Here is a 26,499-nt window from a genome sequence, read left to right as displayed (position 1 = left end):
GTCCCAGGTACGTACCTATGCTGCAAGCTCACCTACCTTATTTCAGATACTTCTGGAGTTGAAGTAGACACACTTCAAACCAGCTTGCGATCTGCCAGCACATTACTGGAAGCGTGACATCCTGTCCATGTCCTCCATACTCTCATCTTCCTGTACACTGGAACTACACCCCAGGCTCCCATCCCTCGCTGAGCTAGTTTAAACCCACTCAAATAGCACCAGCAAATTTCCCACCCAGGATATTAGTACCTCTCTGGTTCAAGTGAAGACCGTCCTGTTTGTAGAGGACCCACCTTCCCCAAAATGAGCCCCAATTATCCAAGTACCTGAAACCCTCCCTCCTGCACCATCCCTGCAGCCATATGTTCAACTGATATCACTCCCTATTCCTTGCCTCACTCTCACATGGCGCGGGTAACAAGCTAGAGGTAACAACTGTTTGTTTTAGCTCTCAGCTTCCATTCCAGCTCCCTGAAATCCTGCCTTCCATCCCTATCCCACTTTCTACCTATGTTGTTGATTACTACGTGGACCACGACATAGGGCTGGTCACCCTGTCCCCTCAGGACCCCAAAGAAACGATCTGAGACATCACGGACCCTGACACCTGGGCGGTAACACACCAACTATGAGTCTCGTTCATTCCCAACACACCTTCCATGTGAGCCTCTAACTAATGAGTCCCCAATGACTAATACTCTCCTACTTTCTTTAAATTCCCTTCTGTGCAATAGGGGCAGACTCTGTGCAAGAGATCACCCCACTGCATACCCCTAGTAAGTCGTCCCCCTCAATAGTATTCAAAATGGTCTGCTTGTTTTTCAGAGGAACGACTGCAGGGCATCCCTCCACTGATTGTTTTAGCCCTTTCAAACCGTTACCCAGCTTTCTTCATCCTCGGATTAGCTGCATCCCTGTAACTCTTATCTATCACAGGCTCTGCCTCCTGAATGATCTGAAGCTCATTCAGCTCCTCCAGTTCCCTAACGTGGTCTTGGAGGTGGGAGAGTTGGACGCACTTCCTGCAGATGTATTTGAATGGGACACTAATGGTACCCCTCACAGCAAACGTCATGCAGGAGGAACAGTCTTCTCCTTGCACTGCCATCCCTGCTCGGCCCCTTATCAGAATGTAAAAGAAAAGAGAAGCTTACCTGATGTGTCCCTGGTGTTTAAGGATAGAGGAGGTTGTTGGGTGGGAGGCCCTACAAAGGTCGGTCTCAGTTTCTGAAAACCAAACTCACATATAGCTGGAGGGAAATAAGAATAATCCCTCATTTCTCAGAAAACTCTGCTCTCTGATGTCAGATGTAAAGACTCAAATCAGTGACACTCTGCGCTCGACAGGCCCCTCAACCAAGCTCCCACCTTTCGTGCTGCTGGTGCTGCAAAACAGAAATCTCATCCTTCTGCAATTCCATCCTGGAGGGTTGTCGAAACTGGGTCATTTAGGGTATTTACAGCTGAGATGCTCAGTTTTAAATCAGTCAGGGAAACAAGGGTCACGGGAAAAAGGCAGAAAGGTAAATACACAGACATGGAGGGTTGTATCATTAGACACAGCTAAGAGGGATAGGGACTGGTGTAGGGATTCACACAGATAGGGAAGGTTGTGTTTTTGGAGAAGGTTACACTGATACAGACAGTGTTAGGGAGTGTTTAATGGACGACAGAGGAGCTCAGAGAGAATGTATTATGGGGAGTGGAGGAGATTACAGACACAGAGATGACTGTCTGGTTGAAAAAAGCTTCGACAGATCGTCAGTGCTGTAAGGCTGGAGGGAGGTTATAATAATGAGGGTTGCTAAGACTTAATTACGTTATTGATGTAGAGTAGGTCTCCGCACGTAATTGTCAAAGGGAAGTTGAGAGTGTCCAGATGGGTTTACGGAGATATAAATGTTTATAGGAGTTTTAGAAGGGAACAGTGATTGGGCGTGCTGTAACGAATGGCAATAATTATAGGGAGGTTTCAAAGAGCAGGAAGAGGTGACAGTCATATTGATCGTTGTAAAGACTGGAGAAGCTTATAGGCAAGGAGAGTTTTAGAGACTGTAGTAGATCACTGAGATAAGGATATCATGAGGGATGAGGCAAGGTTAAAGAGACAGGGATGGTTGACTGGACTGGACAAAGATCTGAATATAGTCTCCGCAGAGTGCCAACAGGCCATTCGGCCCAACAAATAAACAGCAATCCTCTGAAGAGCATCCAACCCAGACCCATCCCTTTACTTATCCGTTAAAATCTGTATTTCTCATGGTTAACTCACCTAAACCATGCATTCCTGAATACAACAGTCAATTTATGCGGGCCAATTGAACTACCGTGCAAATTTCGGACTGTGGGAGGAAACCAGAGCACCTGGAAGAAATCCACACATTCAGGGGGAGAACATGCAAAGTCCACACACACAGTCGCCCAAGGCTGGAATCGAATCCAATTCACTGACACTGTAAGCATGCACTGCTCATCACTGAGCGAACCATGCCATCCCTGTATCTGATTATACAGAGTACTGCAGAGATTAGACCAGGTCACAAAGTTTTCAGGGGATATTGGAACAGGAGGAGAATATTGTCAGAAACATGAGAAGGTTATTTGAACAGAAGGAGAATATAGTCAGGAACATGAGAAAGTTACATAGATGATATCCATGAAAGGGACTGGAGGAGGTTACAGCAATAGGGAGGGTTGTGGAGATAATTACAGAGGTAGGGACGGTTGGGGAGACTGGATGAAGTTCGCAATACTCAGAGTTGTACACACTGGGTGAGGTTACCGTGTTAGCAAGGGTTCTATGGACTGGCTGAGGTTATAGACAGAGGCAGTTGAAGGAAATGAAAGGTGTTACAACAATTGAGAGGACGTTTCAGACAAATGGATGGTTTTAGTGGCTGCAGGATGTTCGAGAGCGAGGAATACTCGTAGTGACTGGAGTTGTTCAGCGGTAAAGAACATTGTAGTAATGGGAAGAGGTCACCGAGACAGAAGACAGTAGAGAGAAGGCAAGGTTACAGATCTCGGGAGGGTTCAAGTGGCTTTAGAACGTTACACATACGGAGGGTTGGCAGGAAAGGCTGTAGGAACGGGAGGACTCTGTACAGACAGGGAGGTGAAATAAATGGTGGAAGGTTCGAGGTAATCAGGTGCTGTAGGACAGGATGGAGGAATGCTGTCCGGACTGGAGAAGATTTCAGTGACATCATGTGCTGGAGAGGCTGGAGGAAGGTACACAAATGGGGAGGTCGGTAAGGGCTGGATGTTACAGACAGAGTGGGCTGCAGGTTCTGGACAAGACATGAGGATTTTTGTAGAATTTGGGGGATAGTGGTTTCAACACGAATTTTAAAATTCATTTCGGGAAAAGATAAGGATAGTGCAGAAGTGACGAGGCCAAATTTGGGGAAACGCCCTAATCATTAGAATATCACTAACATTGGTCATTATCACTATCATGAGACAGGATCTGGCAAACACAGTCTAGGAGGAACTATATACAGTTCCATTCATATTCGGAAAGAGGAAGTATGTTGAAGTGATGCGGTGAGAATTCAAGTCTCATTTGTTCCCTGAAGAGTGAATGTCAAAGGCAGTAACTCCAGCGAATACTGGTCAAGCGATATCGGGAGCTTGATAAAGCAATACAGTGCAATGAAAACAGTTGAAGCCCTTCAAAAGTATAGAGTGTGCAAGGGAGTCCTTAAAAATGACGGGCAAAGAATTGTCATGAAACTGGCAGATACTGTTAAGGAAAGGCCACAAAGTATTTTTTGAGTGTAGTTAGAGGAAGAGGATTCCAAAGTAAAGAGTGTGGCCCGTTGAAAACCAAAGGGACATTCTGTGCTTGGAGCCAGAGAAAGTAGGTCAATGAATACGTCCCATCTATATTGACACAGGAGAAAGGCATTGTAGCTGGGGATTTCAGTCAGGATGGTGATGTTCGAGAGCATGTCAAGATCAATAAGGAGGAGATATTAAATGTTTTCACAGGCATAAAGGTGGAGAAATCCCCAGTGCCCAATGAAATGTATTCAAGGCTGCTATGGGAGGTAAGGGAGGAAATTGCTGCGTCTCTGGTGGATATTTTTAATACTTTGCTGGCCACAGATAAAGTGCCAAATGACTGGAGGATAGCTAATGTGGTTCCTTTGTTCAAGAAGAGCAGCAGGGATAGGCCAGGTAATTACAGAGCAGATAGTCCGACAGCAGGGGGAGGGAAATTATTGGGAACAATTCGGAGGATGAATCCCTACTTGAAAAGGTAGGGATCAACTCGGCTTAGTCATCACAGATTTAGTACAGCAAGATGTCTGAGGAATTCACTTCAGTTTTTTAAAATGGTGTCTAAAAATATTGATGAGGGCAGTGGAGGTGATGTGGTTTACATGGAGTTCATTAAGGCCTTTGACAAGGTCCCACATGGAAGGCTGGTCCAAAAGGGAAGAGCCATTACTATCTAAAGCAAGTTGATTGGATACAAAATTGTTGGATAGACTTCTGCGTGTTTGAAATTCTTTCATCAGCGGGTGTACCACAGGGATCTGTGCAGGAACCATTGCTGGTTATTCTGTCAAATAATAACTCCGATGTGAACGCAGAATGTATCATTAATAGGTTTACAGATGACAGGAAATGTGAAGTAATACGTTGTGGGAATGATAAGCGAAGGACAGACACAATGAATAATTGGTCATTGCAGAGTATTGAGGAACACAGGGAACTTGGTTGACAAGTCCATAGATCCCTGAAGGTGTCAGCACAGGGAGACAGGGTGGGGAAGACACCTGAACTGGGAGAGGAGGGGGAACCCATATCCTGGTGGGGAGAGTTGCTGGAGCTGCTCGAGAGGATACAAACTACTCTGGCAGTGTGTTGCACCTTAAACAGTCGTACGGTTAGAAAGAAGATTGAGGCTGGTACACAAGTTAAAGAGAGCAATTTGAACAGACAAGGCAGGCAAGAATAGAGAAGGGAATGGGGAAAACTGATGATTAGACTGCATTTATTTCAATGTAAGGAAGATGAACTCAAGGCATGGATCGGAACATGTGACTGGGATATTATAGCTATTACAGATACAAAGCTTAGGGAGGGGCTGGACTGGCAGCTGATTGCTTGCTGTAGCATCTACCTTGACATATCGAAGGGGAGGCGAGAGAGGATGCGTGGTGGTGGGTTTTGATTGCATGAATGATCACAGAGGTACTTAGAGAATATATTCCTGTGAGGTCGCCTAGTGAAGCTATGTTAGAGGAATTATGAAATAAGAATGGGTCATCACTCTGATATGATTGTCCTACTGACCCCGACTAATCAGTGGGAGATTGAGGAACAAATATGTCAGGAGGTCTGAAATATCAATCATAATAATAGGGTTGTTATGGTCGGGGTTTTTTACCTTTCAAAACCTAGACTGGGACTTCCAGTGTTCAGTGTTTGCAAGGGAGGAATTTGGTAATTGCGTTCCAGAAACTCCCAATCAATATGTAAATAGCCTGAAAAGAGAAACAAGATCGGGAAGGGGACTGAAGTATTAGTGGGAAAGTATTTTGCCAAAGTGACCACAATTCTATTAGTTTGAAAATAGCTATGGAAAAGGACAGGCCTGGTCCACACGTTCAAGTTATGAAATGGGGCCAGACCAATCTCGATAGTCTTAGCCAGGAACTTTCAAAAGGTGATTGGGGAGTCTATCTGCAGGGAAAGGGAAGTCTGGCAAGTGAGAATATTTTAAAAGTGAGATAAATTGGGCATTCAGAGCCAGCATGTTCCTGTTAGTGTGCAGGTCAATGCTGATAGCATTCGGAAACACTGGCTATCTATTAAGGGTCTGGTCAAGGAAAAGGAGGCACATGTCAGTTATAGCCGGATCAAGGGAATTCCTGGAGAATCACGGGGGCTGTAGGAATACACTTTGGGTCGAAATCAGGAATGCAGAAAGGGTACATAAAATAGCCTCAGCAGAGAAGGAGAAGGAGAATCCAAAAGTGATTGTATAAACATATTAAGAGTAAACGAGTAACTTGGGACAAAATAGGGTCCCTTAAAGATCAATGAGGCCATCGATGTGTAGAACTGCAGGATATTTGCTCAGACCCTAAACAAATTTTTCACTCCAAAGCTTACAGTGGACAAAGACTGGGGACCTCAGGGAACAAGAGTAATACGTTAGATCACAGTTGGAGAGCTCTGCAATTCCAGTCTCCATGCTATAGGAATGATGTTGTGAAACTTGAAATTTCTCAGAAAAGATTTACAATATGTTGCCAGGGTTGTTGCTGAATAAGCTGGAGTTATTTTCCCTGGAGTGTCGGAGACTGAGGGGTGACCGGGCAGAGCTTTATATAAATGTGAGGGGCATGGATTGGGTAAACATTCAAGGTCTTTTCCCAGGGGTTGGGGAGCCCAAAATAGAGGGCATAGGTTTAAGAGTAGAGGGCAAACGTTCAAAAAGGGACTGAAGTGACAGCTTTTCATGCACACGGTGATGTGTGTATGGAATGAGCTGAGAGAGAAAGTAACAGAGACTGATACTATGACAACATTTAAAAGGTATCTGGATGGGTATATGAATTCTAATGGTTTAGATGTACATGGGCCAAATGCTGGTAAATCTGGTCGATTTATTTAGATGTTCTTTCAGCATGGACGATTTGGACCGAAAGGTCTGCTTCCATGCTGTACACCTCTATGACTTGAAAAGAATACATGTTATAGAAGAAGTGGTGCTGGAGGTTTTTTAAAACAAAAAGGCATGGAAAGCCCCAATACTTGGTTAAGTGTATCACAGAACATTGTTGGGTGCTAGGGAAGAAATTGTGGAGCCTCTAGCAAAGGTATTTGGACCATTGACAGTCATGTGCGATGTGCTGGAAGGCTGGAGGGTGGCATGGTGGGCAGTAAAGGTGGTTTGCTAAGATTACAAAGGGATCTTGATGAAATGGGTGAATGGGCTGAAAAACTGTCGATGGAATTCAATCTAAATAAATGCGAGGTAATGCGTTTGGCAAAACAAACAAGGTTAGAGCTTATACAATTAATGTTCGGGCCTCAGTTAGTGTTTTAGAGCAGAGGAACCTCCGGGTTCAAGTACATAATTATTGAAGTTTTGGATCACATGGTGGATAATTCAGTGCTTAGCATTCTTGACTATTGCTCAGTCTATTAAGTGGAGAATCTGGGACATCATGTTGAGATTGTACAGATATTGGTGAAACCCCTTCTGCAATATTCTGTCCAGTTCTGGTCACCCTGTTATAGGAAGGATATAATTAAGCTGCAGGGGGTTCAGAAGACATTTACCAGGACGTTGCTGGGTATGGAAGGCTTGAGTTCTGAAAAATGGCTGGATGGGCTGAGTCTTTTTTCACTGGAGCCTGGAGGATGAAAAATGACGTTATGGAAGTTTGTGAAAAAAAAATGAGGGATATGGATAGAGTTAATGGCAGTTGCCTTTTCCCCAGGAAGAGGGAGTCTCAAGTGGAGGGCCACATTTTTTAGGTTAGAGGAGGGATATGTTCAAAAAAACGACATGCAGGGCAAATTGTTACACAGAGGGTAGTTTGAGTGTGGAATGAACTTCCTGAGCACGGGGTACAATTACAACATTTAAGAAACATTTGGGTAAGTCCATGAATAGGAATGGTTTGGAGGTATATGGGCCAGCAACATGCTGCTGGGTTGTGTTTAGTTTGAGATTATAGTTGGTATCAACCAAAGGGTCAGTTTCCGTGCTGTACAGCTCTGACAAAACTATGGTTTTGTTCCATTAATTAAGAAAGACTGCAATGGAAAGCCATGGAACTAAAGACCAATGAGCCCGATGTGAGTGGTGGGTAAGTTGTGGAAGTGATTCTGTCAGACAGGAGTTACATGCATTGGGTAAGGCAAGGATTGATGAAAGATAGTCAGCACGGTTTTGTGCATACAAAGTCAGGTCTCACCAACGTGATTGCTTTTGTTGAAGTGGTGACCATACATTGTCTGCACTAACGTCAACAGGGCCTTTGACAGGATTTAGCATGAAATACTGGTTTGTAAGGTTAGATAACATGGGATCAGGGAAAGTCAGCCATCTGTACACAAAATTGGTTTGATAGTAGAAGACAGAGGGTGATGGGAGAGGGCTGTTGTTTAGACTGGAGGCCTGTGACCAGCAGTGTACTATAAGGATCGGGGCTGGGTCCACTGATGTGCATCATCGACATAAATGGTTTGGTTGAGAATATAGGAGGCATTTTTCCTAAGTTTGTCGATGATCAAATTAATTTTGTAGTGGACAGTGAATATGGTAATTAAAGGGGATCTTGAACAACTGGGCCAGTGGACCACGGAATGAAAGATGTTGGATCAGGTGTTGGATTTTGTTAACACAAACCAGGGAGGACTAATACAGTTAATGGTCGAGCCCTGGGCAGTGTAGTTCAACAGAAAGAGACCAGTTACATTGTTCCTTGGAAGTGGCGTCACAGGGGGAAAGGGTGGGGAATGCGGCATTTGGCACACTTGTCCTCATTGGTCAGAGTTGGAGATATTTGTAACATTGTCCTCCACATTTCCCTTGGGCAGAGCAGGCTACACGTTGACCTTATAAAGGTTTATGAAATCATGCGGGCCCCAAGTAAGGTGAATAGTCAAGGGTACATGAGTCCAACATTAGAGGCATAAACGTGAGGTGAGAGAGCAAGGATTTAAAGAGGGAGCTGAGGGGCAACATTATCCACAGAAGATGGTGCAGATATGGAATGAAATTCCAGGGGCACATGGGAGAAACAAGAACAGTTACAACATGGAAAAGAAATTTAGCAGGTACATGGAGAGGAGAAAGTTTTAACAGATATGGGACAAACGCACACAAAAGTGACTCGATCTGTTTGGGAAAACTGGTTGGCATGGAATAATCGGGCAAGAGTCTGTTTCCGTGCTGCATGACTCTGTCTCTATTTATTGGAGGAGGAGACTACCAAGATAAACACTGAAGCATATAGAGCTATAGGGATGTTGGTCTGGAATACAGTGCATTTCAAATATATGGAGGGACTATTGGGAAGGGAGGAGGTTACAGGGCGGGAATTGTTATACGAGTTACAAATTATTGAAGGCACTGATCCATGATACATGCCATAGATACAGTGTTGGAGAGGGAACACAGAACAGAAAGATCCCAGGCAGCATTCCCACCCTCTCCTGAGAGGCCCACTTTTCCCTCTGTCGTACAGATGTTCACTAAGACAGCACAGGCCTGATTGATAACTGGGAACTACTAATGTTGTCTCAGTACAAAGTAAGTTAAATTAGATGTGGTGATTGAGCCTGGGGTGTGTCTGTAGTGTGCTCCCCCTCCAGCACTGTACCTATGTCATGTCTTGTTGGCCGATTTTTGGAGCCCTCTTATTGCTCTCTGCTCTGTGCACTGTGAGTGATCTTACCTCACTGCAGGATTTATTGAAGGCTCCAGATCTCCCTACCCATTGTCTCTCTGGCTGACCAACCATCTTCAATGTGGTGATGGACGAGACACCCAGCAGTTGGGAAGTCTACTGAGTTGGGAAATTCCTGCGTACCTGTAGGAGACGGAGAAATAGACAGAATGGGAAATTAGACTGATGCAGTGAGCCTTACATATGGAGAATGGCACTGAGTCCCACAAAGATCTGGAAAATCCCAAGCTCCATCCCTGGCCTGTGCTGCCTTGTCTCTCTGGAATGGAGAGTTATGTTGGCTCAGGATCTGAAGTAGCTGCAAGAGCTCTGTGCCTCTGCACTTCAATGCGTCAGCAGGGAGACCGTCTGCTCCAGCAGCCTTGTTGTTCTTGAGCTGGCGGACAGCCTTCTCAACTTCGTGTGGGGCTGGGCATTGCTGAGCCTGTGGTGTATAGTATGCTGTGGGATACTTTCAAGGACGCTCGGATCGATGACAGAGTCCTGTTTGAGAAAGCCTCTGAAGTGCTCCCCCAGCGTAGATTAATTGTTTCTTTGTCTTTGATCAGAGTCACTCCGTCCTTGGCCAGCAGTGGGGTGGGGCCTGGGGGTTTTGAGTGATAAGGTGGAATTCAAATGGATTATGAAGTTTCACAGTGACCACTCCAAGTCTACCCAACAGTCTGAAATTGAAACAAAGCAAGTTACATGGGAATGAGAGGAGAACAGGGAAAACAGATCAACAGCAAGAAAATATTTTGCAGAAAGAATGTTTGGGGACTCGTCAACCGAGGTAGTATAGTCTGAGTTTAGAAACAGGAAAGGAGAGGTCACCCTGTTGGGAGTTTTCTACAGGCCTCCGAATAGTTGCAGAAATGTAGCGGAAAGGATAGCAGAGATGATTCTCGATATGAATGAGAGAGACAGGATAGTTGTCATATGGACTTCAACTTTCCAAATATTAACTAGGAACACTATAGTACGAGTACTATAGATGGGACAGTTCTTGTCCAGTGTGTGCAGGAGGGCTTCCTGACTCAGTTTGTAGACAGGCCAACAAGGGGCGAAGCCACATTAGATTTGGTACTGGGTAATGAACTCAGCCAGGTGTTAGACTTGGAAGTACGTGAGCACTTTGGTGACAGGGATCACAATCATGTTATATTTACTTTAATGATAGAAAGGGATAGGTGCATACCACTGGGCAAGAGTTACAGCTGGGGGAAAGGCAATTATGATTCGATTAGGCAACAGTTAGGAAGCATAGAATGGGGAAGGAAACTGCAGGGGATGGGCACATTAGAAATGTGGAGCTTATTTAAGGAAAAACTCCTGTGTGTCCGAGATAAGTATGTACCTGTCAGGCAGGGAGGAAGCTGTAGAGCACGGGAGCCGTGGTTTATGAAGGAAGTGGAATCTCAGGTAAAGAGGAAGAAGAAGGCTTATGTTAGGATGAGATGTGAAGGCTCAGTTAGGGCGCTTGAGGGTGACAAGGTAGCCAGGAAATACCTAAAGAGAGAGCTCAGAAGAGCCAGGAGGAGACATGAGAAGTTGTTGGCGGATAGGATCAGGGTAAACCCGAAGGCTTTCTATAGGTATTTAAGGAATAAAAGAATGACGAGAGCAAGATTAGGGCCAATCAAGAATTGTAGTGGGAAGTTGTGTGTAGTCAGAGGGGACAGGGGAAGCACTAAATGAATATTTTTCAACAGTATTCACTCTAGAAAACGACAATGTTGTCGAGGAGAATACTGAGATACTGGCTACTAGACTAGGTGGGATTGAGGTTCACAAGGAAGAGGTATTAGAAATCCTGCAGTGTGTGAAAATGGACAAGTCTCCTGGGCCGGATGGGATTTATCCTGGGATCATCTGGGAAGTCAGGGAGGAGATTGCCGAGCCTTTTGCATTGATCATTAAAACGTCATTGTCTAAAGGAATAGTGCCAGAAGACCAGAGGATAGCAAATGTGGTTCTCCTGTTCAAGAAGGGGAGTAGAGACAACTCTGGTAATTATAGACCAGTGAGCCTTACTTCAGTTGTTGGTAAAGTGTTGGAACAGGTTCCAAGAGATAGGACTTATCATCATCTAGAAAAGAATAAATTGATTAGGGATAGTCAGCACAGTTTTGTGAAGGATAGGTCGGGCCTCATAAACCTTATTGAGTTCTTTGAGAAGGTGACTAAACAGGTAGATGAGAGTAAACTGGTTGATGTGGTGTATATAATTTTCAGCAAGGCATTCGATAAGGTTCCCCAAAGTAGGCTATTGTACAAAATGCGGAGGAATGGGATTTCGGGAGATATAGCAATTTGGATCAGTAATTGGCTTGCTGAAAGAAGACAGAAGATGGTGGTTGATGGGAAATGTTCATCCTGGAGTGCAGTTGCCAAAGGTGTATCGCAAGGGTCAGTGTTGGGTCCACTGCTGTTCGTCATTTTTATAAACGACCTGGATGAGGGCATAGAAGGGTGGTTTAGTTAATTTGAAGACGACATTAAAGTCGGTGGAGTTGAGGATAGTGACGAAGGATGTTGTAGGTTAAAGAGAGACATAGATAAGCTGCAGAGTTGGGCTGAGAGGTGGCAAATTGAGTTTAATGCAGACAAGTGTGAGATGATTCACTTTGATCGGAGGAACCGGAATGCAAAGTACTTGGTTAATGGTAAGATTCTTGGTAGTGTAGATGAGCAGAGAGATCTCGGTGTCCAGGTACATAGATCTGTGAAAGTTGCCACCAAGGTTGACAGGGTTGTGAAGAAGGCATGCAGTGTTTTAGCTTTTATTAACTGAGGGATCGAGTTCCGGAACCATGAGGTCATGCTGCAGCTGTACAAAACTCTGGTGCGGCCTTTCTGGTCACCGCATTATAAAGAGGATGTGGAAGCTTTGGAAAGGGTGCAGAGGAGATTTACTAGGATGTTGCTTGGTATGGAGGGAAGATCTTATGAGGAAAGGCTGAGGGACTTGAGGCTGTTTTCGTTAGAGAGAAGAAGGTTGAGAGGTGACTTATTCGACACATATAAGATAATCAGAGGGTTAGATGAGGTGGACAGGGAGAGCCTTTTTCCAAGTATGGTGACGGTGAGCACGAGGGGGCATAGCTTTAAATTGAGGGATGATAGATATAGGACAAATGTCAGAGGTAGTTTCTTTACTCAGAGAGTAGTAAGGGTATGGAATGTTTTGCCTGCAACAGTAGTAGATTCGCGAATTTTAAGTACATTTAAGTCGTCATTGGACGAGCATATGGACGTACATGGAGTAGTGTGAGTTAGATGGGCTTCAGATTGGTATGACAGGTCGGTGCAACATCGAGAGCCGCTGTAATGTTCCATGTAAAAGGACATTCCATTGGCACGGACAAACTTTGGCAAGAAAGACCAACCAACGACCAATACCTCAGGTCTTTAAGGATTATATTAGAATAAAACAGGCTTCAAAGACAGTCAATAAAAGCTAACAATTCTGAAGGCAGAGTGTCTCAGAAACTGACAAAAGATATTTCAAAATGTTGAGGCAGTGTTAAAGGGAGAGCAAGGGTTATCCTAGTAAGAGGTATGTTGTAGGAAGGGGAAACATTGTTGGGCTTTAATGAGATAATAATGGAGACTTGAATGTACTGGAAGTGCTGGCAGACACCTGAAGTGTGATACGTGCCTCAATAACAATAAAAAGCCGATATGGATTATTGTGGCAGGAGGGGTTCACAGAGTTAGGAAGATAAATATGTGCTGGAGTTGGTTCAAGAGATATGGAAGGTTATGGGACAGGGAAATAATTTCAAATACAGAGCAAGTTGTAGAACACAAAACAGTTTATAGAGATAGAAAAAGTGTCACTGGGGTTCGACTAGACATTAACAGGGCAGGAGGGGATACAGGAGGTTCTATATTGGCAGAAGCTTGAGGAACAGCAGGACATCTGGGCCGAAAGGCAGTTACAGACATTAGGAATGCTTTAGGGATTGGAGAAAGATACAGCAATAATGGAGGGTTCTTCTGCTTGAGGAAGACATGCCAACGCATACACACAGAACTGAACACTCATACCACCACACACACACAAACATTCACAATCTGCAGGATAAAAATCAGCTCCACGCTGGTGTCAAGTTGTGAAGTAGGGAGGGAAATATGTCCTTTTATTGATGCATTCATGGCATGTGGGTGTTAATGGCTGCACCAGCTTTCATTACCCATTGCTAATTGCAAGAGGGCAGCTCAGAGTCACAATGTTGCTGTTGGTTTGGAAACACATCTCAGCCAAACAGAGTTAGAATGTCAGATGTCCTTCCCTTCAGTGTATAAGTGGACCAGATGAGGTTTTCCTGATGATCATCAATGCTTTTATGGTCATCATTAAATGGTAATAAATGGTCTCACCAATGTCCTGTGCAGTCACTATATGGTGTCCCAACTCTTTCCCCCAAGCTCTGACCAATGAAGGTAAATGGAGCCACATGCCTTCTTCCCCACCCTGTCTACCTGTGATACCACATTCAAGCAACGGTGCTCCTGTACCCATCTGTCTCTCTTTGAAAATACTACACAGAGCTCCACAATTAACTGTTTACAACATACTCCATTTCCCCTGACTAAAATGCAACTCCTTGCATTTAACTAAGTTGAACTCCATCTGCTGCTCCTCAGCTCACTGACCCATCTGATCAACATCCGATGGTAATCCGAGACAATCTTCTTCACTGTACAGTCTGTCACCAATTTTAGAGTCACCCGTAAATGTACTAACTATGCCTCCTATATTCTCCTCTAAATCGTTTATATAAATGTAGGAAAACAGTCGATCCAGCACCAATCATTGCCACGCACTACTGGTCACAAGCTCCATTCAGAACAACAAATCCCTACCACCACTCTCTGTCTCCTACTATCAAGCCAAGTTTGTATCCATTAGTGCAGCTCTCCCTGGATCCCACTTTATTAACCAGTCGACCATGCAGAACATTGTCAAAGACATTGTTAGAGACAACATCTACCACACTTCCTCCTGTCCACTTCCTCAAAAACTCAATCAAGTTTGTGGGATTTCATTTCTCACACATAAACCCATTCTGACTATCCATAATCCACCATTGCTTTTTAAAATACATGAAGATTTTCAAATCTATTCCAACAATTCACATACCATTGATGTCTGTCTCAGTGGTCTGTAGACTTCTGGATTTTCGTTGCAGCCCTGAACTGATGGAACAGCATTAGCCACTCTCCGGTCTTTCAGCACTTCACCATGGCTGTTGATGACACAAATATCTCTGCAAAGCGTCCTGCAATCTCTTCCCTAGCTTCTCACAGAATCCGAAAAGCGACAAGGTGTTTTATGACAATAGTCAGAGTAAGAGGATTCCCAAATAAGCAGTGGGCCTGTTAGAAATCAAACGGACAATCAGTGCATGGAGTCAGAGGAAGTAGGTGAGGTCTTCAATGAATATTTCCCATCTACATTCACACAGAAGAAAGACATTGTAGCCAGGGATTTCAGTTAGGATGCTAAAGTGCAAGAACATGTTAAGATCAATAAGGAGGTATTAATGTTTTCACAGGCATAAATGTGAAGAAATCCCCAGTGCCAATGAAATGTATCCCAGGCTGCCATGAGGGGCAAGAGAGGAAATTGCTGGGCCCTGGAGGATGTATTTAATGCTTTGCTGGCCACGGGTGAAGTGCCAAATGACTGGAGGATCGCTAATGTGGTTCCTTTAATCAAGAAGGGCAGCAGGGATAGGCCAGGTAATTACAGAGCAGATAGTCTGACAGTAGGGGGAAGGAAATTATTGGAACAATTCTGAGGGACAGGATGGATCAACATTCGAAAAGACAGTAATTGATTACGGATAGGCATTACAAATTAGGTAGAGGGAGATCCTGTCAGATGGATTCAGCGGTGTTGGGAAGTCTATTGAGTCAGGAACTTCCTAAATATCTACAGGAGACAGAGAAATAGACAGACTCTGAAATTAGGATGATGGAAATACGTGCAGGATGGCAATAATTGCCATACTGACCTGGAAAACCACAGTCAACACCCCTGGCCTGTGCTGCTGCATCTCTCTGGACTGGAGGATTCTATTGCCTCAGGATCTGGAGTAGCTGCAAGAGTGAGACGCTTACAGAGGCAGCAATTAGACCCTCACAGTGAGGGATGCCACATGGGGAGATACTGAGTGATATCAGCAGTGTGCAGGAAGATTTCAGGATCAAACCATTGTGTAGGAGGAAGGGTTTTGATTCATGGTGCCGCTGGTGTCAGTGCTGGGGGATTCGAAGCCTATGAGAAGGAGACGTGATGGCCTGGTTGTATTATCACTGTGCTATATATCCAGAATCTCAGCCAATGGTCAAAACCGATCACTGTAAATAGGTGAATGCATGTGTGCTGTGGGGACTGGAGTAGGTTACTGTGATATCATGTGTTGTCGAGGCTGGAGGGAGAAGTTGGTATGGACTAAAGAATGTTAAAGACAGGGTGGGCTGTAGGTTCTGGACAAGATGATAGAGATAAGGATTTATGGAGCTTTTTTGAGCACAGAAACTATAACTGTTAGCTTCAAAGACATTATGGAAAACAGATAAGGATTTTGCAGAAGCTAACTATCTAAACTTTGGGAGGCTATTTATCATTAGATTATCACTGTCACTCGACGTTATTATCATTAGACTGGCAAGTCCAGACTGCAAGGAACTACACTTATTAGAGTCTCTATATGGAACATGGGAGATGTAGAATATGATGCATTAAGATGTCTGAGCCAATGTGTTTTGCGAGGAGTGAACAGCTAAGGCAGCACATCTAGCGAATCCTGATCAAGCGATATTGTGAGTTTGAGAAAGAAAATACAGTGAAATAAAAAGAGATGAAGAGTTTCAAAAATATACAGAGTGCGGGAGGGGTGGGGGGTGGGGGGCTTAAAACTGAAGAGCCAAACAACGGTCACAAAATATCCTTAGCAGATAATGTTAAGGAAAAGCCACAAGGTATTTAATAAATACAGTTAGACAAAGAGGATTCCCAACTAAGCAGTGGGGCCTGTTAGAAAGCAAAGGGACAATCTGTGCATGGGGCCAGAGAAAGAAGTTGAGGTCTTCTCAATGAATACTTCCCATCTGTATTTCCACATGAGCAAGGCATTGTAGTCAGGGATGGTGAGGTTCTGGAACATATTAAGATCAATGAGGAGGATACGTTAAATGGAGCAGGCAAAAAAGGTGGAGAAATTCCCAGTAACAATAAAATATATCCCAGACTGCTATGGGAGGTAAGGGAGGAGATTGCTGGGGACATGGTGGATATATTTAATACTTTGCTGGCCACAGGTGAAGGGCCGAATGACTGGAAGACAGGTAATGTGGTTCCTTTGTTCAAGAATGGCAGCAGGGATAGGCCATGTTTTTACAGAGCAGGTAGTCTGACAGCAGGGGGAGGGAAATTATTGGGAACAATTCTGAGGGACACGATGAATCAACATTCGAAAGGACAGGAATACATAAGGGATTGTCTGTATGGATTTTGTAGAGGACTGTCCTCTGAAATTGATGGGGCCAGTGCAGATGATGTGGTTTACATGGAGTTCATTAATGTCTTTGACAAGGTCCCTCATGGAAGGCTGGTCCAAAATGGAAAAGCCCATGGGATACAAGGCAAGTTGATAAATTGGATCCACAATTGGTGGAGGGATCAAACCATTGTGTAGGAGGAAGGGTTTTGATTCATGGTGCCGCTGGTGTCAGTGCTGGGGGATTCGAAGCCTATGAGAAGGAGACGTGATGGCCTGGTTGTATTATCACTGTGCTATATATCCACAGGGATCTGTGCAGGAATCATTGCTGGTTATTATGTACATTAATATCTCGGATGTGAAAGAAAAAGGTATCATTAGTAGGTTTGCAGATGACATGAAAGGGGAGGGTGTTGTCCACAGTGAGGAGGATGGTCTCAGGCTGCAGTCTGATATCGATCAGATGATAAACTGAGAAGAGTAATGGCAGATGGAGTTTACTTCTGATCACTGTGAAATAATGCACTGTGGGAAGTCTAATAAGGGAACGATATATATCATGAATGCTAGGTACTCCTGGAGTACTGAGGAACACAGGGACTTTGGTGGGCAAGTTCCTGGATGTCTGAAGGTGTCAACACAGGTAGACAGGGTGGAGAAGACACCTGAACTGGGAGTGGGAGGGGGACCCATATCCTGGTGGGAAGAGTTGCTGGCGCTGCTCGAGAGGATTTAAACTCGTCTGGCAGGGGTGTGACCCCAAACAGTCGGAAGGCCAGAAAGAAGTTTGAGGCTGGTGCAGATGTTCAAGAAAGAAATATAAGTAGACACTGCAGAAAAGAATACAGAAGACAATGAGGGAAAATTGATGAATTAGACTGCAATTTTTTAAATGCAAAGGGCCGGACAGATAAGGCAGATGAATCCAGAACATGGAGGTAACATGGGACTGGGATACCATAGGTATTACAGAGACACAGCTGAGGGAGGGTTCAGGACTGTCAGCTCAATGTTCCAGCGGACAGATGCTACAGGAAGGATAGAACAGGGGGCAAAACGGGAGGAGAGCTGGTATTTTTCATTGGGGGAAACATCTCAGTAGTACCTAGAGAGAGTATTCATGCAGGATCGCCCAGTTAAGCGATATTAGTGGAACTGAGAAATAAAAATTGGTCATCAGTTTGCTACGATTGTACTACAGCGATAGGCAATGGGAAATGGAGGAGGATATATGTCAGGAGATCTCAGATATTTGTTAGAGTAATAGGGTTGTAACGGTAGGGGGTTTTAACCTTTCCAAACCTGGACTGGGATTGCTACAGTGTTAAGCGTTTGGATGGAAGGAATTTGTTAAGTGAGTTCCAGAAACTCCCAGTCATATGTAAAAGTCCCAATGGAGAATGGGACTAAACCTGACCTCCCATTGGGAAACAAGGTCGGGAATGGGACTGAGGTGTGACTGGGGGTGGGGGGGGGGGCACTGTGGAAAGTCACCACATTTGTATCAGTGTGAAAATAGAGATGAAAAAGGACAGGCCTGGTCCACAAGTTCAAGTTATACAATGGAGCAAGATAGTATTAGACAGGTATTTTTAAAGTAGATATGGGGAGCCTATTTGCAGGTAAAGGGAAGTCTGGAAAGTAGGAATATATTAAAACCGAGATAAAAGGAGCGTTCAGCACCAGTATGTTCCTGTTAGTGTGCAGCTCAATGCTGACAGCATTAGGAAACACTGGCTCTGGTCAAGAAAAAAAGGGGCACATAACTGGCTGACTCGAGTGAATCCCTTCAGGAGGATCGGGGTTGTCGAAATACACTGAGAATGAAAAACAGGAATGCAAAAAGGGGACATCAGATAGCTTTCGCAGAGAAAGTTAAGGAGAATCCAAAGAGATTCTGCAAGTGTATTAAGAGTAAAAGAAGAGCTAGGGACAAAACCGGTACCCTTAATGATTAATGAAGCCAACGAAGTGTGAAACTACAAGATCCGAAACAAATATTTCACTTTGGAACTTACTGTGGAGAAAGACTGGGACCCTAAACAGCGCTTAGCCTGACTACTATTGGAATACTGTGTGCAATTCTGGTCTCAATGCCACAGGAAGACTACTGTGGAACATGAAAGGGTTCAGAAAAAAATGAACAAGGATGTTGCCAGGGTTGGAAGGTTTGCGCTACAGGGAAAAGCTGAATAGGCTGGGGCTGTTTTCACTTGAATATGGGAGGCTGAGGAGTTAACTGATAAAAAGGTATTTAAAACCATAATGGTCATCGATAGAGTCAATAGACAAGGTCTTTTCCCCAGGCTTGGGATTCCCAAACGACAGGGCATAGCTTTAAAGTGCGAGGGAAACTTTTTAAAGGGATCTAAAAGACAACGGGTTCCTGCAGAGTGTATGGAATAAGCTGCCAGAGGAAATAGTGGAGGGTGATAGAAATACATTTAAAAGGCATGTGGATGTATATATGAATAGGAATAATTTAGAGGAATATTGGCAAAATTCTGGCAAATGTGACTAGATACGTCCTGCAGGAGTTGTTCCGAAGGATCTGTTTCCGTGCCATACAGCTCGATGACTCAATGTCTTGAAATGAGTCCACATTATAGAAGAGGAGGTGCTGGAGGTTTTAATACATAAAGGTAGATAAATCCCCAAGACCTAATCAAATGTATCTCTGGACACTGGGAAGCTGCTGAAGAAATTGTAGGGCCCCTCGCAGAGATAGTTGTACCATAGGAAAGGTTTGAAGGGATATGATCCAGGAACAGGCAGGTGGGATGAGATCAGTTTTAGAGTATGTTTAGCACTAACCAAACAGTGCGGTATGACTGTCTGACTATGATTATACAGTTGTTTCATTAATTAAGGAAGGATGCAAGAGAAAGCCAGGGGTGCACAGACTGATGAGCCAGACATCAGGGTGGGTCAGTTGGAGGTCATTGAGAGGTATGACTTACATGTAATGGAAAAGATAAGGACTGATTACAGACAGCCAGCATGGCTTTGCGCGTGGGAAAACATGTTTCACAAACTTAAATGGAGTTTGTTCAAGATGTGACTAAGAAGATAGACGAAGGCAGAGCAACAGAAGTTGTTTCTGGCTTTAGCAAACCCTTGGTCAGGGTGTAGCATGATACATTGGTCAGTAAGGGTAGATCACAAGGGATCAGGGAGAGCTCACCAACTGTATACACAATGGGATGACAGTGGGAGACAGAGGGTGGTGGGAGAGGATTGCTGTTCAGACTGGAGGCCTCTGACCAGCAGTATGTTTTCAGGATTGGTGAACCATTTACATAAGCAATCTGAGTGAAAATATAGCAGTCCCTGTTAGTATATTTGCGGATACCAAGATTAGTGGATGAGTGGGCAGGGAATATAGTTAACGAAGGGGATGTTAATCAACTGGGCCAGTGGGCTAAGGAATGAAAGATGGAATTTAATTCAGGTGTTGGATTTAGTTAAGAAAAACCAGGGAGGACTAACACAGTTAATGTTCGGGCCCTGGACAGTGTTGTCAAACAGAGAGAGACCAAGGAGTGCAGTTACAGTGGTAGTTGGAAGTGGCATCACAAGTGGACAGAGTTGGGAAAGCAGCATTTGGCACATTTGTCTTCATTGGTCAGAGCATTGAGTACATGAGTTGGAGATATTTGTAACATTGTCGTCAATATTTCTCCTGGGCAGAGGAGGCCACGGGGTGACCTTATAAAGGTTTATGAAACCATGTAGGGCCTAAGTAAGGTGAATAGCCAAGGGTAGGTGAGTCCAAAGCTATAGGCAAAAAAGTGAGGTGACAGAGCAAGTATTTAAAGAGGGAGCTGAGGGCAACATTTTCCACTGAGGATCATGCATAGATGGAATGGACTACCAGAGGAAATGGCAAAAACAAGTACAATTACAACATGGAAACTATACTTGGGCAGGTGCATGCAGAGGAGAAGATTTGAAGGGATATGGGCCAACAGAGGCAAATGCGACTCATTCCATTTCGGAAACCTCGGCCAAAGAGTCATGCAGCACAGAAACAGGCCCTGTATCTCCAGTTGTTGGAGGAGGAGACTCTCGAGACAAGGGATATTGGAGAGACTGAAGCAAGTTACAGCGATATGAATGGTCAACTGGACTGGAGGTTTCAAATATGTGAAATAATTGGTGAGGGGGAGGAGAAGATAGATATAGGAACTGTTATAGGAGTTAGAATGATTGAAGACACTGGTCCACAAGACAAGCCATAGAAGCAGTGTTGGAGAGGGAATATGGAACAGAAAGATCCCAGGAAGCATTACCACCCTCTCGTGGGAGGCCTGCTTTCCCCTCTGTTGTCCTGATGCTCACCAATACAGCACACACCTGGAGAGCAAACTGGGAACTCTTGATGCTGTCTCAGTACAAAACAAAACTTAAAGTAAAAGTGGTGACTGAGCCTGGGGTATATCTGTACTGTACTCGCCCTCCATATCTATATCTATTTCATGTCTTGTTAGCTGATGTTTGGAGCCCTCTCATTGCTCTCTGCATTGGAATGATTTTACCTGGCGGCAGAATGTATTGAAAGCTCCCGACCTCCCTGACCTTTGTCTCTCTGATTGACCAACCATCTTCCCAACCAGCAGTTGGCAAGTATACTGAGTCAGGAACTCCATGGGTACCTGTAGAAGACACAGAAATAGGCAGAATGGCAAATGAGACTGATGCTGTGAGGGTTATACATGTAGAATGGCATTGAGCCCCACAGGAAAATCCCAGTCTCTAATCCTGGCCTGTGCTGCCTCATCTCTCTGGAGTGGAGAATTCTGTTGGCTCAGGATCTGGAGTAGCTGCAAGAGTGAGAGACGCTGACAGAAGCAGCAATTAGAACCACACAGTGAGGGATACCACATGCAGAGATACTGAGTGATATCACCAGAGTGCAGGATCAAACAATTGTGCACGATGAAAGGGTTTTGATTCATGTTGCACTGGAATGCGCAGCCTGTGAGCAGGTGAAGTGATGGCCTAGTGGCATTATTGTGAGACAATTTATCCAGAAACTCAACAAATATTCTGTGGACACAGGTTCAAATCCCACCATTGCAACTGTTTGGATGTGAATTAAATGCTTCAAAAAATATGTAATTAAAATCCTGTGAGTGAGTATTGAACAATTGCTGATGTAAAGAAATATCCATAGAGTGCATTCAAGACTTTATAATCTAAGATGGGACTGGGACATCACAGGTATTACAAAACAACCGCTGAGGGAGGCACAGGACAGGACAGGCAGCTCAATGTTCCAGGGACAGATGCAGCAGGAATGACAAAACGGGAGCTGAGAGAGGAGAGCTGGTGGTTCTGACTGGGTGAAACATCACAGCAGGACTGAGAGAGGATATTCCTGCAGGATCGCCCAGTGATGCTGTGTTCGAGGAATTAATCAATAACAATGGGTCTTACCTTTCCTCTGATTGTTCTACAGACCCCGATAGCCCCGCCCTCCGGCACATTGACCTTCTCAAGATGGCGGCCCTGGGGCCCACTCTCTCTCTTCCCTCAAACAAATGGCGGCCGTGACCCAGGGCCGCGTCCCTGATCAGAGACCGCCACCTTTTTACCCGGGCCTGGAGGGTCTTTTTCGTTCCTTTTACCTTTTTTCGGGACTTGTGAATTCTTTCCGCTCCTTTCTCCGAGCGAGACTCCCTCACACCGGTTCTGAGCGCCGCTCTCTGAAACCGATCGCAGCCGGGGAAAGCATCTCAATGTCTCGCTCTCTTCCCGTGCTGACCAATGTGACACTGCGCATGCTCTGCATAGAAACCAAACTGCGCGTGCGTCTGAGGTTACTGGTGAGTTTATAGAGAATATTCATATTTGCACAGAATCATGGGTGAAATATTAGACATTAACAATTGGTCTAGGAGAAAGTGAAGACTGCAGATGTTAGAGGTAAGAGCTGAGAAATGTGTTGCTAGAAAGGCGCAGCAGGTCAGGCAGCATCCAAGGAGCAGGAGAATCGACGTTTCGGGCATAAGTTTATGCCCGGCCGCTGCTCGGTCCTCCTGCTCTGCCCCTTCCTCCTGCAGAGTTGATTGAGGCGCTACACAGTCGCGAAGCACAAGAAACATTAAGGGACAAGGGTAGTTAGAGTCGATGCCTTGTGATGCGGTGAAAATATGCCGAATTTTGGACCGAGAGGCCTGTGTTCAATTCACAGCGTGTGCAGGTGTGTGTAATAACAACTTTAAACAGGTTCATTAGAAAAAACAAAGGAAGTCAGGAACTGAGTCAAAACAATAGAAAATGTATGCAATGTGGCGGGGCTCTCAATGCTCAGATGATTTTAGTCTTTACCAAGTGTTTCAGGGCCTCAGTGGGTCCCAGTACAGACTTTTCCACTCTAATAGTGCACAGCCAGAAACCACGATTGTGAGGCAAACTGTTGTGGTGGGATATAGAGGCGCTTTTCTGGAATTCCCTCTGTTTTGTAGGTGAAAATATGTAAGAAGATGAAGGGTTTTGTTTCGAGTTATCTGTTCCCCTCCTGTTGCAGCATCTCATTATTGCCCTGACTCTACCTTTTCATGCTCCTCGAATGCTGCCTGACCTGCTGTGCTTTTCCAGCACCACTCTGATCTAAAGTTTGTTTTCCAGCATCTGCAGTCCTCACTTTTGCTGAGTCTACCTCGTACATGTTTGGTAGTGATCAGTGACATTTCGTAACCCCACAATACAAGATCAATCACTCTGTTTAAGACAGCAGAAATCCCTTGCAGCACTATAGTCATGGAGCAATACAGCGCAGAACAGGCCATTCGGCTGTTCTCAGCTCATCCCCCTACACTATCCCCAAATCACCCATGTGCTTATCTAAGGATTCTTTAAATCTCCCTAATTTGGCTGAATTGACTACATAAGCAGGTAGTTCATTCTACGCCCTTACCACTCTCTGAGTAAACAACCTGCCTCTGGCACCTCTCTTAAATCTACCACTCCTCAATTTGTAGTTATGCCCTCTTGTACACACTGACGTAATCATCCTAGGACAAAGACTTTCACTGTCTACCCTACCTAATCCTCTGATCATCTTGTATGTCTCTATCAAATCCCCTCTAGCCTTCTTCCTGCCAATGAGAAGAGGTTCAAGTCTCTCAGCCTTTCCTCATATGACCTTCCCTCCAGACCAGGCAACATCCTGGTAAATCTCCTCTGCACCTTTTCCAATGCTTCCTCATAATTCCCAAAATATGGGCACCAGAACTGCACACAATATTCTAAGTGTGGCCGCATGAGCGTTTTGTATAGTTGCAGCATGATATTGCGGCTTCGGAACTCAATCCCTCTACGAATGAAACCTAATACACCATACGCCTTCTTGTCAGCACTAACAACCTGATGGCAACTTTCAGGGATCTATGTACATGGACTCCAAGTTCCCTCTGCACACCCACAAAACCAAGAATCTTTCCATTGACCCAGTACCCTGCCATCCTGTTATTCTTCCTAAAGTGCATCCCCTCACATTTATCTGCATTGAACTCCATTTGCCACCTCCTCAGCCCAATTCTGCAGTTTATCCAAGTCCCCCTGCAACATTTTTCCACACTGTACACTACTCCACTGACTTTAGTGTCGTCTGCAAATTTACTAATCCATCCACCTATGCCTGCAACTAAGTCATTTATAAAAATGACAAACAGCAGTCATCCCAAAACAGACCCTTGTGGCGCACCATGAGCAACCAGACTCCAGGCTGAATATTTTCCATCAACCACCACTCGCTGCCTTCTTTTAGAAAGCCGGTTTCTAATCCAAACTGCTAAATCACCCTCATTTCCATGCCTCTGCATTTTTTCCAACAGCCTACCATGTGGAACCTTATCAGAGGCTTTACTGAAGTCCATGTATACCACGTCAAATACCCTACATGCTTGGTTTACATGCTTGGTCACCTTCTCAAAAATCTCAATGATGTTTGTGAGACACGACCTGCCCTTGACGAAACCATGTTGACAATCTCAAATTAAATTGTTGTTTGCTAGATGATTATAAATCTGATCGCTTACAATCCTTTCCAAAACCTTTCCTACAACAGAAGTGATGCTCACTGGTCTATAATTACCTGAGCCACCTCTACTTCCCTTCTTGAACAAGGAAACAACACGTGTAATCCTCCAGTCCTTTGGTACCAAACTTGGAGACAATGACAACTCGAATATCAAAGCCAAAGGCTCTGCTATCTCCTCCCTAGCTTCTCAGAGAATATTCGGATAAATCCCATCCGTCCCAGGAGACTTGTCAACTTTCACTCCTTCGAGAACTCCTGTTCATAACTAACCTCGATCCTTTCTAGTCAAATATCTTGTATCTTTCTTCTCCTCTACAATATTCTCCTTTTCCTGAGTGAAAACCGATTAGAACTGTTCATTTAGTACCTCTACAATTTCCAAAGGGTCCACACTCAACTTCCCACTTCTGTCTTTGATTAGCCCTATTTCTACCCTAATCATCATTTTATTCCACACATAGCTATAGTAAACTTTAGGGTTCTGCTTTATTCTATTTGCTAAAGACTGCTCGTATCCTCTCTTTGCTCTTCTTATCTATCTCTTTAAATCCTTCCCAGCTGCTCTGTAACTCTCCATCGCCTCATCTATACCATCTTGCCCTCATCAACACATAAGCCTCCTTCTTCTTCGTAACAAGGGATGCAGTTTCTGCTGTAAACCACAATTCCCTTACCTTATCTCTTCATCCCGGTCTGACAGGGACATACATATCAAGAACACGCAATATCTGTTACTTAAACCAGCTACACATTTCCATTGTCTGCATCCCCTGCATTTTGCTACCCCATCCTATGCATCCTAATTCCTGCCTAATCTCATTACAATTGCCCTTGCCCCATTGATAATTCTTGATTTATGGCATATACTTATCCATTTCCATCGCTAAACTAAACGTAACTGAATTATGGCCACTCTCTCCAAAGTGCTCACCTACAGCTAAATCAAACACCTGGCCTGGTTCATTACCAAGGACCAGATCCAATGTGGCCTCCACCCTTGTTGGCCCTTTGAGATAGAGTGTCAGGAAATCCTCCTGTACACATCGGATAAAAACTGATCCATCCGGCGTACTAGAGTTATAGCATTTCCAGTCAATGTTGGGGAAGTTAAAGTTCCCCATAATGACCACCCTGTTCCTTTCACTCCTACCCAGAATAATTTTGCTAATCCTCTCTTCCACCTCCCTGGAACTCTGCGGAGGCCTATTAAAAAAAAACTCCAAGTACTGTGACCTCTCCTCTCCTGTTTCTAACCACAGCCCACACTACCTCAGTAAACGAATCCTCATCAAAAGTTCTTACAGCCACCGTTATACTATCCTTGACTAACATGACAATCATGGACCTGTTGCAGTGTTTCAAACTCCACGAGGCAGCCATACTCTCTATGACATTCAGACCCAGTCTGGCATCTCCTATGTCCTTAAGACCTTATGCACTGCCTGCGTTCCTCCATTTTCCCTTTGCACGTTCCCTTTCCAACCCACCCCACCTGCATCACTCCACAATTGGA

At 44.5% G+C, this 26,499-nt stretch overlaps 1 protein-coding gene across 4 annotated transcripts in view; it reads right to left on the bottom strand.

The window, feature by feature from the left end:
* Positions 1 to 22,657, bottom strand: part of LOC148149197 (uncharacterized) — a 50,197-nt gene extending 27,540 nt beyond the window's left edge. For 3 of the 4 annotated variants that reach the window (XR_015758065.1, XR_015758064.1, XM_087990291.1), the window contains exons 1-3: positions 22,570 to 22,657; positions 21,478 to 21,594; positions 9,432 to 9,566 (exon numbers count right to left, since the gene is read on the bottom strand). Coding sequence is in view for 2 of the 4 variants with exons in the window: in XM_087990291.1 (XP_087846417.1) it covers positions 9,432 to 9,497 (66 nt within the window). In the remaining 2 variants the exon portion in view is untranslated. Of the gene's footprint in view, positions 1 to 9,431; positions 9,567 to 14,571; positions 14,808 to 21,477; positions 21,595 to 22,569 lie in introns of all 4 variants that reach the window. The other variant, XM_087990292.1, reaches the window with a different exon arrangement.
* Between the last annotated feature and the right edge of the window lie 3,842 nt (positions 22,658 to 26,499).

The sequence above is a fragment of the Chiloscyllium plagiosum genome, unplaced genomic scaffold (assembly GCF_037043375.1).
Source record: "Chiloscyllium plagiosum isolate Xiang-an unplaced genomic scaffold, Cpla_swu_hap1 HiC_scaffold_9, whole genome shotgun sequence".
Lineage (NCBI taxonomy): Eukaryota > Metazoa > Chordata > Chondrichthyes > Orectolobiformes > Hemiscylliidae > Chiloscyllium > Chiloscyllium plagiosum.
Note: the sequence above shows the minus strand (reverse complement) of the source record. Positions and strands in the feature narration are given on the sequence as shown.